General features: G+C 43.1%; 1 protein-coding gene across 1 annotated transcript in view; it reads left to right on the forward strand.

The window, feature by feature from the left end:
- The window catches only part of peli1b (pellino E3 ubiquitin protein ligase 1b), a 45,551-nt gene that overhangs the window by 26,803 nt on the left and 4,214 nt on the right, over positions 1-14,534 (forward strand). The window contains exons 3-6 of the mRNA XM_041947695.1: positions 6,087-6,216; positions 7,393-7,494; positions 9,026-9,223; positions 9,802-9,990. Coding sequence (XP_041803629.1) covers positions 6,087-6,216; positions 7,393-7,494; positions 9,026-9,223; positions 9,802-9,990 — 619 coding nt within the window. The remainder of the gene's footprint in view (positions 1-6,086; positions 6,217-7,392; positions 7,495-9,025; positions 9,224-9,801; positions 9,991-14,534) is intronic.

Below are 14,534 nucleotides of genomic sequence, written 5' to 3' on the forward strand. Positions count from 1 at the left end.
GACGCACAGTCCTAGCACAGTGCAGCACACAGTTCTGTGTATATTTGATGTGACTTTTATTATTTGTCTGTTTACACTATATGCCAAAGATGGCACAAAGAGAAATAGAGAGGAGAGCTGTTGATGAAGCGTCCTGCGGGAATATGCAGTGAAGATTTAGAAACACTTTGTCTGTGTCTGCTTCATACAACACCATCAACAACTGTGGTATTTTAGTCCAGTTGGGTCATGCACTGATAAGATTGTTCGGCCAGAGTTGAAATTACGGATCATTGGAACAAGGCATGAACCACATTACTTGGTGTATGACTAGATGAGATCAGTTTTGGCCAGGAGCAGCGCCGGATGCTCATCATAAACACCTTGGCTGCCTCTCCCTCCAGAGATTTGTTCAGACTCTAGTCCACATACTCAGCTGTAGGAAAAACCTTCCCACCCCACCCTGCATCTTCAGCATAGAAGACATATAACCACACACACACTCACACTTTCTGCAACAATGACTGACAGTGAAGGACTTCCTCTAGCTATCTGTCTCCTGTTTATTCCCCAAAGGGCTATTCCACCCCACTCCCCGTCCCAGCCCACTCCACAGAGGAATGCAGATGTCGGAAAGACTCCTTACACTCACACACACACCCGTTTTCTTGTGCATGTACAGCACACACACACACACACATTTCATGCCTCACTCAGACACACACAGTTGGTGTCGCAGCTGACTCACAGTTTGTTGTTCTGGGTTGTGCTGGAGCGGGTATTGTCAGGGAGATGACCGTGGAAATTTTCCCTAGTGGAAAAACGTAGTGAGCAGTAAACGCAGTTCCATGCCTTTACAAGGGAGAACCCCAGTTTTCCGCTTTGCTCTTCTTTTTCCGCTCCTAGTTTTTGATTCTAGGTCTAGCCACCCTTTTTAAAAGGTCAGTCGGCGCACTTTTTGCGGATGGCATGAATAGAAGGTTACTGTTCTAAAAGTAAGGCTGCTCTAAGTGTAGTGAACACATTCATTTGGATTACAGGATGTTTTGTGTGTGGCCTCTAACCCTGACATTGGTACCATACTCTGTCCTCTGACCTACCCCGAGGAAGTGAATCCATCACTCAGCAGGACAGCCTGTTTACCATCAATAACCTGTGATTTATGCAGTACAAAAGTCACGTAAGGCCATGACAACACAGTATGCTCTGTTACCACAGCTACTAACATTGAGAGCATAATCTTAATAGGTGCACACATGATATTTGTTGCAAGTGATCTATTGCATTAGCATCAGGCTACTCAGGACCCTGTCGTGAATGAGGATGACCCTGAGGTTGCAGTTGAAACCAAGATGCATTATGTCAATGTGCACACTATACACAAAACTGAGGCCGACTCATAACCCATTGTGCTACTAGTGATCAGAGATTCCACAGGGTAGTCGTGGCATGGCTGCAATCCAGAAAAACACCAAAGCTCTCACAACCAAACTATTGGAAACACCTGCAGAACGAACACATCCTAAATCCCAAAGCTGAGTCATGACGTGTGGGATTAAAGTGCACACAATACAGAAACTAGCATGTTAAGAGACCATCTTAGGAGACCAGCTCGCGGTATTCAGGTCACAGGTGTCATGAACATGCGCCTTTAGGCCGTATTGCTTCACATCAGATTTTCCCCGTGCAATGCCGAGACTGTGATCATTGAGTCACCTTCATCCCATTCACACCCGATGTTAAAATGGTATCTGTATCCAGATACATTGTCTGGGTGATAAAACAATCTGATCCTGCCTGTGCATTTACACCTGGTATTTTTAATGCGTTCTTGTTGTCCTCATTGCGATCGGATCTCTGTCCTCCAGAGCAAAACCTGCATGTGAATAATTTGAGATGGTGGCAGATCAGCTCCAGACTCCCTTAATAAAATCACAGATTTTTGAGTTGTTGAGTTGGGGAAAACTTTCTAAACTTTATGAAAAGCTGTCTACGACAAATTCTGAATTATTTGTCTCCTCTTGTCAGTGTAATACATGAAGTTATTTATTTAAAAAATACTGCATCAGTTTGTCCCGTTGTGTTGCAGTACTGGCTACTCTGTGAGGACACAAATTAAATGCCTTGTTAACAGCAGCACAGAAAAGTGCAGCACACATTGTTGCACACAGTCTTACTGTATTACCTTAATTTCCCATCATATTGCTTTCATTTTTCATGCAGTCTTGTTGAATAATGCATCTTTGGTACTTTCATCGCTCAGATTAGACGTATTATCAGTAATCGGAGGTGCCTCTCTTTCAGCCCTCTTCCTTGCTCACTCTCTAAATTCGAACAACAAACTAAGTCTTATGTTAATTAAAAACAAATCTCTGTATGTTATGTAGCGTACTGATACCAGCAGGTTGTAACTTAAGATCTGAACACAATGCGAGCCAGACTCGGTCCAGATGTGGTCATGCAGATCCCATCATGATCCGTTCACAACACATTTGCACCTTGCACTAACGTGTTTCACCTTATCTGGATAACGTGCCGGAAACAGATTGCATTTTAATACCAGGTGCAAATGGAATGCTTGATAAGCAGACTGATTTCCTTTTCACTTCAGTTGGCGACATACAGATATGGACAATGATTTAGAAGTCTGAAACCAGGCTAACCCTGTGAAAGAGTACCAGTTAAACTTCAAACCAGTGTCAGAGAGGACAAAAAAACAAGTCCTAATACTGATAATGTTAGTAACAGTACAACTTTACTTATTTGGTTGTTTTTACTTTAGTAGGTAAAGGACAAGTGTGGGACATTACTTGTAAGGCAGTGCAGATCATGATTGTGCTATCTAAATTGCTCAGCTATGGTAAACTCCACCCATCTGGTTCTCCCAGCAGGCTCAAACAAGTGCTTGGATTTAATTGAGAATGTGTGACTAAGAACATATAAATACTAAAGGAGAACCCCATCAACACACAGCACAGGGCTGTGTCTGACCTCCTTGCTCACCCCAGTCCAACATTACCATGTTTGAAGCCCACTGATGCTAATGGCCTAATCCAGAGGAATGCTGCAGTGTCTCTGGGGATGATCTGTTTACAGGCGCACTGGACATCCATGTGACTCTTTAAACAACCGTCCCTCCAAATCCATCTCTGTCTGTCTTTATACGTCTGTAGTAACATATTAATTATTCTTATATGAGTCCACATGTACGTTTATGCATTTCTCATGTGTCGAATCCTCACATATGCCATGGACCTCAAGTGCAGCACAGTGCAGCACAGAGCAGCTGGGTTGCATTGGATGAACATTATTAATGATTAACACAGAACTGTATATATTCACGCATGGAGATGGAGCTGAAAGAAATATGAAGAAATATTATATCACTTCCACTTTTTTTCTATTCTGACATTAAATATTTACATATTAAAGTGCACATATTCACCTTAAACTAGATGCTTACTTGCGTGCATATTAATGCCATATGCAGAATATCTGAATAATGATATTCTGCAACTACTTAGAGTTTTCCCTCAATAATCTCTTAATTACTGCTTATCAGTAGTAAGTAAAGAGGTTGTTGTACATGAATTATAATCTTGATAACCTAACACTAACTCTTAATAACCTTAACCCCCAGAATAAGGGATTGATAAGTGCATTATAATGACTAATAAAGGGCAATATGCTACTGATATGCATGCAAATAGACAGCTGGTTAATGGTGAGTACGTGTAGCTTAACATAAAGTGTTACTTCGTTTTTTTTTGCACTGTATATTTGAAACAACAACAAACTTTGATGTATTTGGTGGCCTCTGCCTTTAGTCAAAGAATCCTGTAATGTTAACACATGTAAACAGAGACACGGAGAGTGACTCAGTCGTAGGCAGTAATTACCCACACAGCCTGTCTTTATGATTTTATAGGTTTACTGTATAAATGGAAGCTTGTCGCTGCACACTGAGCCGTAGTTTTTTAGTGCTTGGTGGGAACACAGGCAAACACAGACACACACACACACACATACACACACTTGTGCTTGTTGCTTATTGTAGGAAATGAAAAACACAGTTTGTGTCTTGCACACACAGACTAACTTTTTCCTAACTCTGGTTCTTCCTGCCTCACTGTATGAACAACCTGTGTATGCACACACACTTTAACACACACTAACTTGTTGCTGACCTTTGGCCTTTCTGCCATTGTTTTGAGAATGTCTGAATACATGTATGCACACTCACACATTACTGCTAACTATGGGAACAGGGGTTTGAACTGCCAGCAACACTTTGAGCTCTCTCCAGCAGACATGCCCTGCCCTCTCTCCTCTCTCTCCACGGCCTAAACTTCACCATGGTTACACTCCTGCCATGGTTACTCTTCCCAAACGTTGCTGTGGTTCTGTTCTCTCACCATGGTTACTCATAAACCCTCCCGGCGTTGTTTGATCCCAGCAGATTTGCTCTCTCGGAGAAGTAGTTCGCTGCAGGCTGGGCGTCCTTACAACCTGTCTGTGTCGTCTTTACTGGACTCAGTACAATGGGTGGTTTCAGCTCAAGAGTCTGATTGGTCAGAGACACGTTCCAACTGCGCTGAGGTCCTGCGCAGCATGGCTAATTCTGCTGTAGTCACAGTGTTTGCTCTTTTTTTTCTTTTTCATGTGAACTTCTTTAAAGAAAACTTTTCAGACATTACATATGCGTCTGCAGTCCGGGTTTAAAACAATGAACCCTTGATTACTACATTTTTGACATTGTCTCTGTTTAGAGTTTATCACCTCTGAAAGGTTCTGAAACCTTAAAAGTTAGCTGTGAAAAGTTCTGTGTAATGATACATGCTCTGAAAGTTTATGTCATGTTTGATATTTAGACACTTTAGAGGAAGATCACTTGCAAACTTGTAAGACAGCAGTTTGAATTGCTGTTTTCTTTACACAGATTACACAGTAATCAGAAACATTACCTGAAAACTGCAAAATTCATGGCAAAATTTAAGCAATTTAACCTCTGATCATGTCCCTGCTGTGTTTTCCTGTGCTATCACATTGTATTTTTTGCAGTTGAGTGTAGCTGCAGTTTAACTGGGAAGCCAGAGGAGTCCATAACTTATGTGGCTTCTGGATGTCATAACAATGTTAAAGTAATGAGTGGTGTTTATGCATGTGGTAATGTTTATAAAGCTGTGGTTCTGCCAGCAGGAATATCACTTCACACTGGTGCTGGCTTATCTGCAAAAAAAAAATCAAACTTTGCACCTTTTAATTTCTTTCTTACACCTATCCACTCCTTTTGCTTTCATTAATCATCTAACTTTATATGATTGTTGTCAATGAGTACCTTCTCCTGTATTGAATGGGATAGCTTGGTTTTTATGAATGCTACTTTTTGTTATTCCTGGTTTCCAAGCACTGCGATGGATCAGCTGCAGACAGTTTAAGTCAGTTCTCAAAAACACACACGCACACACACACACACACACGCACACACACACACACACACACACACGCTGTTGATATGCTGAACAGTAGATGGAAATGATTAATGTTTTCTGAATGTTTTCTTACTTAGGATATTAAGCAAAACACACAGTCTCTCTCTCTCTCTCTCTCTCTCTCTCTCTCACACACACACACACACACACACACACACACACACTCACTCACTCAGAGACACAACAGCACAGTCAGTGTTGTCGGGAGTCACAGAGGCTCCATTCTGTTGCAGGGAACGCCTCTGTTTATTCTCCTTTCCTCAGCCGTGTATCAGGATAAATGAGTCTCTTTGTGTGTTTATTTTCTCAGCCTTTCTGGGGATATGTTAGGAGGGCCTTGTTGTTTATGGGACATGATGTGCTTTTGTAAAAAGAAAAAGCATGTATGAAAAGTATAGGCTGCTATTTGTGTGTGTGTGTGTGTGTATGTTTGTGTTGGTGAATGTGGTCTTAGGGGCATGGAAGGAGTGCCTCAAAATGCCTCAAGCATTTTCCATAATGACTGTTTTTCCAGCGTATTATACAGCTGCTCAGACTAAAATGCCCTATTGTTTTCTGTATGTATGTGTGTGTGTTAATGTGTTTGTTTGTGTGTGTGTGTGCGTGTGTGTGCAGGTACAATGGCTCTCTGCCCAACGGGGACCGAGGCCGACGTAAAAGCCGCTTTGCACTTTGCAAGAGACCGAAGGCAAACGGGGTGAAACCCAGCACAGTTCACGTCGCCTGCTCTCCACAGGCAGCCAAGGTGAATCTCTCACACACACACACACACTCACACACACACACACAATATCATTTAGTCATCCCAGAGATCACACAATTGCAGTCATCGAAACCCTACACATCAGCACTTTCAGTCCTAATCTTCCTCATGTGCTGATATATGTTTTAAGTGAGTTTCGAGGCTGTAGTGTTGGTGAAGTATATGGTAAATATATAGAATGATGACGAAAATACAAACGCATCAGTTAGAAAATGGTTTTCTTTTCTCCTTCTCTTAACAAAGGGCGTCTTTGTGTGAGATGCATGATTTTGTTTGTCTGACAACATCAAATAAAACACAACCAGTTCAGTGGATCTGACCTGCGCTGCTGCACCAAAGGCCTTTTGTGAAATTGTGTTTGCTTTTTGTTCTGTTATATTAAAGTATCTCACACACAGACACACACACACCATCAACACGACAGGAAAAGGACAGAGTCCAGCAAAGCTTCACTGAGTTAGCAGAAAAAGGGAAAACAAGCAGGTACAAAGCCGTGTTTAAAAGGCATTCGAACAATGGTTTTTACACAGCGTTTAACTGGAGTGCGCTGAAGGTTTATAAGAGACACAAATGTCTGCGGTCCAGTGGAGGGTAACCGAGTGTTTTCCAGCAAAGTCCTGGGAAGCAAATGTCCGTGTGTTTCCGTCGTCAGCTGTAAGTCTGCCGTGAAATCATCCAAAATCTGTCAAATGTGCAGAGGATCGTGAGGCGTGTGTGTGTGAGAGGAGCATTGCTTTTTGCTGAAACATCTGCACTTCACGGATTCTCTGTGGACACACACTTTTGTGTTCTCTCTTGCTCACACACACACACACACAGAGGCCGAGCTTTTAGCTGCAGCGATTTAAGAGTCTCGAAGAGTGATTGTTCTCCTCTGTGCTTTGGGTGGTCCTGACTGACTGAAAAGATGTTGAGGCTGTGTGAAGTCCAGCTAGTGACTACATAACTGAACTCTTCACCCACCCCACCCTTCCTATGTGTTTCTATTGTTCCCTATAAGGGTCAGTGAGCAGATTTCAGAGGTGTTTTTGCCATAAAGCATGTTCAGCTTCAATCCTGTGCATATTTTAGGTGAAGGGTTTGATTTGAGAGCATCTAAAGGTCTTTACTTTTGTCTCTTTATCTGTTTTCATCTACCCTTTCTCTCTGCCCCATCAGGCCATAAGCAACAAAGACCAGCACAGCATCTCTTACACTCTGTCTCGAGCCCAGACGGTGGTGGTGGAGTACACCCATGACAGCAATACAGACATGTTCCAGGTAACAAGCCTCAGCTTTTACCACCAGGACTGGAGTTTTACAACCAGTCCTTGTTTTTTTCCACTGGATTTCTCCAAGTGGAATTATGTCGTAATCAGTAAACCTGGTCTGAGATCAGCTGTGTAGTTTGTGCACCCTCATCTGTCTGGGACGAAAATGCATGCATGTGGCTTTACCAGCACCGTCAGCAGTTGGAGCGGCAGCACCAGCTGTGACGCACAGCTCATGGAGGCAATTAAGGTATTTTAACACCTTTAGCGCCAATTGCTGCAATTTGCGTCAAAATTTGTTCGCCTCGTCAGAGTCGGACATAACTCTGTCAAATGTGAACACAGACACATATTCTCTCACACTCAGATGTCTGTTGCAAATAATCATCCATAAATCTACTTAGAAGTCATAGGAAAAAGACACTCCTTTCAACTGCAGAAGTTGGCTGTGAATCATGAAGTCTTTAAGTTTTCTTCAGCATCATAGTAATACAGTGATAGTTGTCTGTACATCTGTGGATGGACTGCAAACAGGAACTGCTAATAGCTAATTTAGCATACTTTTAATGGTGCCAGTTTACCTAAGTGTGAATAGATATAACTAACTGACTCCTTGGCTACATTAGACCTCCTGTAAGAAGCCCCAAACCCAACTATCAGCAAAGTTTTGATATTCAGTTCTGTGTAGTATGCTTGAGTTGCTGGAAAAATGATGTTGATGTTGCAGCAAAATTATTTTCTGTCACTCAAGTCAAGGTGAAAACATGCATCTTACAGTCTTCATGATGATATGATTGGGTCAGTAATTTAATATATAGTTGGCTCAGTAAATTTAGTATCGGTCTCATCTGTATGAAAATGCAGAGGTTCATTCTCAATCTTACAAAAAAGGCAGTTGAGAAAACCATCACAGTGTCCATTTAGTGACTGTCAATCATATCACTTGACATTCATTAGCAAAGCTCATTAACTCTTGAAATGGGCCGTGTATTAATAAGTAAAACAACATGTAATATCAGCGATGCATCATTCGTCTCAGTCAGGCCTTGACAAAAGGTTGTGTTCTCGGATTATAAAAGTTACTCTCACAGTATTTTTCAAAATGTTTTTTCCAAAGTCGTCCTGTTCTTTGCTTGATTATAGCGTTAAGGCTCCGGGAGGCCGTCCTGTACCGTGATTATGGTACAGTGGTGATGCAGGTAGCTGTCAGGGGCGGCAGAGTACCCATCATCATGGTACAGAATGTCCTCAGTAGGTTTTATGAGAGCTAGCTGAAAACTTGTCTTCAAGGTGTGTTGCACTAAAAAACTTGGCATAACATTTTTGATGAAAGAATACTGAATGTTTCTACCTATTTAATTCTTGATATATTTAAAATTTGAATTGATATATATATATGTTATTCTGTTGTTACAGCTAGCATCTCCAGAGGGAATTGATTATTGTATTATGTTATAGCAGTTATGCTTGTTGACAACTCTCTGTCTCTCTATATCTTGTCTGAAACTTGTATGAAACACATTTCCATCTCTCCTCAACAGATCGGTAGATCGACAGAGAGTCCCATAGACTTTGTAGTGACGGACACGGTGGCGGGCAGCCAGAGTAACGCGGACACCCAGTCGGTCCAGAGCACCATCTCCCGCTTCGCCTGCCGCATCAAGTGCCAGCGCACGCCGCCTTACACCGCACGCATCTACGCCGCAGGCTTCGACTCCTCCAAGAACATCTTCCTCGGGGTGAGCTGTGTTTCATCTGGTACTTGTCACACATGTAGGCGAGTGTGAGGGTAAAAGGCAGAAAGATGAAAGGACAAAATAATATAATAATATAAAAATACAGGAAAATAAGGGCGGATAGAAAGATGAAACTCCCCGGGCTGAACCTTTAACCTGCTTTCTTTTCCCGATCATGTTGACATTTACTTTCTAATCTATTTTTCATTTAATGTCAGAAGAACATCATTCTTCTTGATTTGTTGTTGTCATGACAGCAGAGGGACAACAAGTAGTGTCCTGTCAAAGTGACACTGAGCTCACACAGGCTCAACAGAAAAAAGAGGAAATGACTCACTTTTCAGCTGCAGCTTGTCACAAGGACGTTTTGGCATCGGTCTGCCGTCTACAACAAAATGCTGCTGCGAAACAAGTCGAGAGAGAAGAGGCAACTTTCCACTACTCCATTTGCTTCCATGTTGAGTTCAGATGTTTGGGGTTGAGTTTGCCAAGTCCCAGTATAAATCAGAACAACTGACAACACAGCATCTGAGCGTTTGACAACTGAATGACAAATAACACCAATGTCCTCTTTCCCTCAGGAGAAGGCCGCCAAGTGGAAGACGTCCGATGGTCAAATGGACGGGCTGACCACCAACGGCGTGCTGGTGATGCACCCTCGAAACGGCTTCACCCAGGACTCCAAACCGGGTGTCTGGAGGGAGATCTCAGTCTGCGGAAACGTCTTCACCCTGCGGGAGACCCGCTCGGCGCAGCAGCGAGGAAAGATGGTGAGAGACGATGCAGGACACGTGGTGCGTTCAGTGTGCTCGGAACATTCAAAACACACACTGGACTACTGAGGAGCTTTGTCTGTGTCAGACAGGCTGTGCTCACAGAGTATTCTGAGATTAACCGTGTATAAAAACAATGCTGCTTTGGAAAGGAAATGTGGGTTTTATAAACGTGAGAACAGCTTGGCTTTTTTTAAAGAAGGTCATATGGCGATGACCTCACTGAGAAAAGACATTTTGTCATGCAGGCAGCTGATAGTTGTCAGCTAATCACCATTAACCTGCAATAATTGAACTTTGTGTCCACTTAGGGCCACAGAAACATTGCCATATGATGAATTTGTTGGCAAAAAGCTGCTCATTAACACATGCAGCGGTTACAAAACAACACTAGCTTTCATCTGTATTCGTGTTTCTGTCCATCTGAAGTCCAGTATTCACACTCTTTTAGCTCTGTTTTTTGAACTCTACCTGAGGGAAATATCTGGCTCTTCAGCTGCTAAATGCTCCACTACGTTCATCAGGTAGTCGCCAACTGTGTCTGTTTGCTGTTTGGTGCTGAGCGAGTGGTGTACAGAGGGATTTCAGAGCTCGGAAAACCAACCAATGAACTGAAAATCACTCTAAAGCCATCAAGCTGCAAATTCAGGTGTAGGTTCATCACTATGAGCACTTTTACATTGTCATTTGGTGCGTTTGCTGATAGAAGCAGCTTGTCACCACAGACAAAGTGTCAGCTGGATGACCGTTTTCTTTTTAAATGTACAAAAAATGTGATTGAGTGACAACAAAAAGCCTCTTTCTGTCGTTCTTTCTTTGTTTCCTTCCCACTCGCACTCTCTCACACTCACATAATGACGCTGTCACTCAGACAGCGGGAGGTCAGTCAAAGCTGAACATCACCGGGAGGTTATCCGGATGCCATCTCCATGGCAACAGGAGCGGCTGTCAGAGCCGTGTGTAACAGGACCTTGTAAGGGGATCCTCCGGCTCACGTCAGGGCCTCTCAGCCAATCATAACGTGCCCGCCGCCTCGTCAGCGTGGCCACCTGTGGCATTTGTCCGATTGGGTTTAGTTTGCTGGTCGTGTGTTTAATTAGGTCTTTGGGGGTTTTTTTTCTAGTCCTCCATCTTTCCTCCCACAAACTGCAAATCATCAACCAGGAGCACACAGTCAGCATGTCCGCCGTTCTAACATTAATCCGTCTCTTTATCTGGTGTCCCACCTGTTTTCAGGTCTTTCCAGCGCAGCACAAATTAACAGCTCTCTTATCTCGAGCGGCCCTCCACCATCCAGAGGGTGAACCGCCTGTGCACTATCCACCACTATAGAAACCACTCATTATTTCCCACTTGATTGACAATTTAGATTGTTGGCTATGGGAAAGCACCTATTTTCATTATATACGGTGAGGGAACATGATGGGGCTTAATTTTCATGCTGAACACACACACGAGTGAAGGCCAGTCATGGAGTCTGAGTCGTTCTGGTTCTGGTTGATGCTCTCACATATGTTTTGAAGGATTATATTTGTTTGTTGTATTGTATTGGTACTATTAAGCGGATGTAAAGCTAGAATTAAGTCGGCACTTACTGAGAAGTTGCACTTGTATATGAAAACAGCCAATCAGATGGCTTCATTTTAAACCTTATTTGTCTGAGGCAGACGGTCACACAGAGCCAGACAGCAGCTACACAGCACATGTGCCAGCTGCTGAAGTCTCCTTCTTATGTAACTTACAAACATGAACACGTCTTGTCCTGCACCTCAGCTTGTTGAACGAGCCACCAAACAAACATTCACTGGGGAAAAGTTCACTGCGAACGCAAAGTTTGCTGGGTAATTATCTGCCCAGCTGCAGCACATTTAACAGCACGTAAACCAGCTTCAGTCCGGTCAGATGCTGCTGTGGTCCTTTACTCTTCAATAAGGCTAACAATACACTGTCTGCCCATGACATGCAGGCTAGAGCACGGTTACATCAGCACGACCCTCAGCTGACTGTGACTGTACATCCATTGACATTATATTTAACACTGTTTTTATTCTCAGGTGGACTTAAACAGTATGCAGTAATTTTAGATAAACCTCTCTCGGCTTTGTAATCTAGTGTATTTCACCCTCCTCTCGATGCCTCGCGAAGCATGCAGCGCTCTAAATGGGATAACTGCCCTGCGCTTGTGAAGGTCAACAGCTGAAGGACTTTCTGATTAAATAGAAGCTGGGAGGGAGTCGTCTCAGCAAGTTTGCCAAAAAGCTATCTGAGCTAACGCGTGCGTGTGTGTGTGTGTGTGCGTGCGTGTGTGTGTGTGTGTGTGTGTTTGTCAGTGTGTGTTAATGGGAGGTGTGCTGTTGAATGCATTTTGAGTTTTAAAACCTCCTTGTTTGTAATCTCGCCTGTCCTTGGGTTGTTTAAAGGAAAACATGACACCTACTGAGACATGAGAATTTAGACTGAAAATAGCAGAAGAAGAAGCAACATTTCTGTTGCAGAGGATGTTTTTATTTGTCGTGAAGTTGTAAACACTGGGTGATATTTAATATTTATTGCGAAGTGAGGATGGATCGTGTACAGGTTTCTGTCAGTTTTCGGACAGACTCGCTCGGCCTTGCCAGCAGGGCAGCTGGGTGCCCTCCTGCAGATGGACACAAGGTTGAAGCCAGCATAATTAGGAATATCATAACACACACACACACACACACACACACACACACACACACACACACACACACACACACACACACTCTCTGCTCATTTATTATAGTTGCTGTTGTATAAGTATAATAAATGAGCAGAGTACAGTGTCTGAGCTCCTGCTGTGTTTAAGAAAAGCTTTTGTGCTGATAAATGATTCACTTCTGTGTAATGAAATTAAAGCTGTGTGAGAGTTGACAAAGACTGAAACCACCCGGAGCGCTCAGATCATTAATATTGACTGTGGTCACATACTGATGACATTTTGTCATATTCTCATGTCTTTGTTGACGTGGCGGCAGGTTATTGATTTGAGTAGCAGACCCAGAAACCGCAGGTTTGAAATCAGCTAAACAGCTTGTAAAATCTGAGCAGGGGAGGAAAAACAACAACAACAACAGCTTACCTCCAGCCAGACGCTGAACTCTCACCCGTTCCAGCTGAACGGCTGGTTGGCCAGCAAGAGAAAGACTGTGGTTTTACTGGGCAGGTGTGAATGTGTGTGTTGCTGCATCTGTGTGAGACACACGAAGAGCACACATGCGCTCGGCGAACCTTTGCGGGATAAATGAAGGTTAAAAACAGTCACCAGGAGGGACTCATCAGCCCGTGGGTGTGTTGTGCTGCCGCCACAGAAAACGTGTTCGCCCCGAGACGCTTGGTGACCTCAGCACCAGCGTTAGCACGAATGATCTCAGCAGAGACCCTGAGAGCTGCTCCTCCTCTCGTCTGTGTATCACTTTTTAAAAATAGTTTGTTTTTGCGTTCTTTCCCTCCTCTATGTTTTTCCCTCCCCGTCGTCCTCTGGTTATCTAAACTTGGAATTTCCCCGCTGTGTCTGATCTGACCGAGCCTCAGAACTGCACCATCACCCCCCGCTGTCGTCATTTTGTCAGCTTCCTCGTGTCTTCTTGCCTCCAGCTGTAGGTCCCTGAATCGCACAGCTGTCTGAGAGAGAGCTGGAGCTGAAACAGTGTTACACTGCCACCTACTGTGCTCAGACAAGCACTACAATCATCAGCGCTCCACATTTGATACAGGCAGCAATCATCAACTCTCTTAACTATTGATCCTGTTCAGTGTCATGGAGGGGGCTGGAGCCTATCCCAGCATGCATTGGGTGAGAGGTGTGGCGAGGTACATACAGTGCAGGTCACATCACAGAGGCTGGAATCAGTACAATATGGATTTAAAAATAAGTAGGAATATTTAGAAAACTCGCCTGCTTTTGTGTATTTTGTTGCACGAAATGAGATGTTTGACGCTTCGGCCTAAAGTTTTTCATTTTCCGTTATTTCCATTATTTAGTTTTTTTCATAAACTGAACATCTTACTCTTAATGTATTATGAGTATTTTTAGCTGAGGCAGCAGTGGGACTCAGACAGATGGGAAATGTCTGTTCAATTCTGTCCAGACATTCATGGTCCCCGTTAGGTTTGAGTCATGATAACTTTGGTGATCTCCCAACACTTTATCTGAAGGCATCATGACGTTTGCATTTTTCTGTTATCGTGTGAAAACATTTTCCACATGATGAATATTAACCAAGGCTGCAGCGGAGGAAACAAAGGTCACGTCCTGCGTATTGTCTCTGGGAATTTATCCTGAATCAGTTTACATTTTGTATTTTAAAGTTATGATGCAGATGGTAAAAGTAGGAAATACACATATGAATGAGCAGTCATTCCTGGTGGAGGAGAGGAAACCCACAGAAACTTACTCCATTATTTCTGTTAACATTTGCTAAAATCCATCCAGCATCCATCTGTGCAGCTATCTTTTCTTTTTACTGTTTTATGTTTTTTTACCATGAAATAGTAAAAAAACACTGTATTTTATTATA

This window comes from Chelmon rostratus, chromosome 11 (assembly GCF_017976325.1).
Source record: "Chelmon rostratus isolate fCheRos1 chromosome 11, fCheRos1.pri, whole genome shotgun sequence".
In the NCBI taxonomy this organism is placed as follows: domain Eukaryota; kingdom Metazoa; phylum Chordata; class Actinopteri; order Chaetodontiformes; family Chaetodontidae; genus Chelmon; species Chelmon rostratus.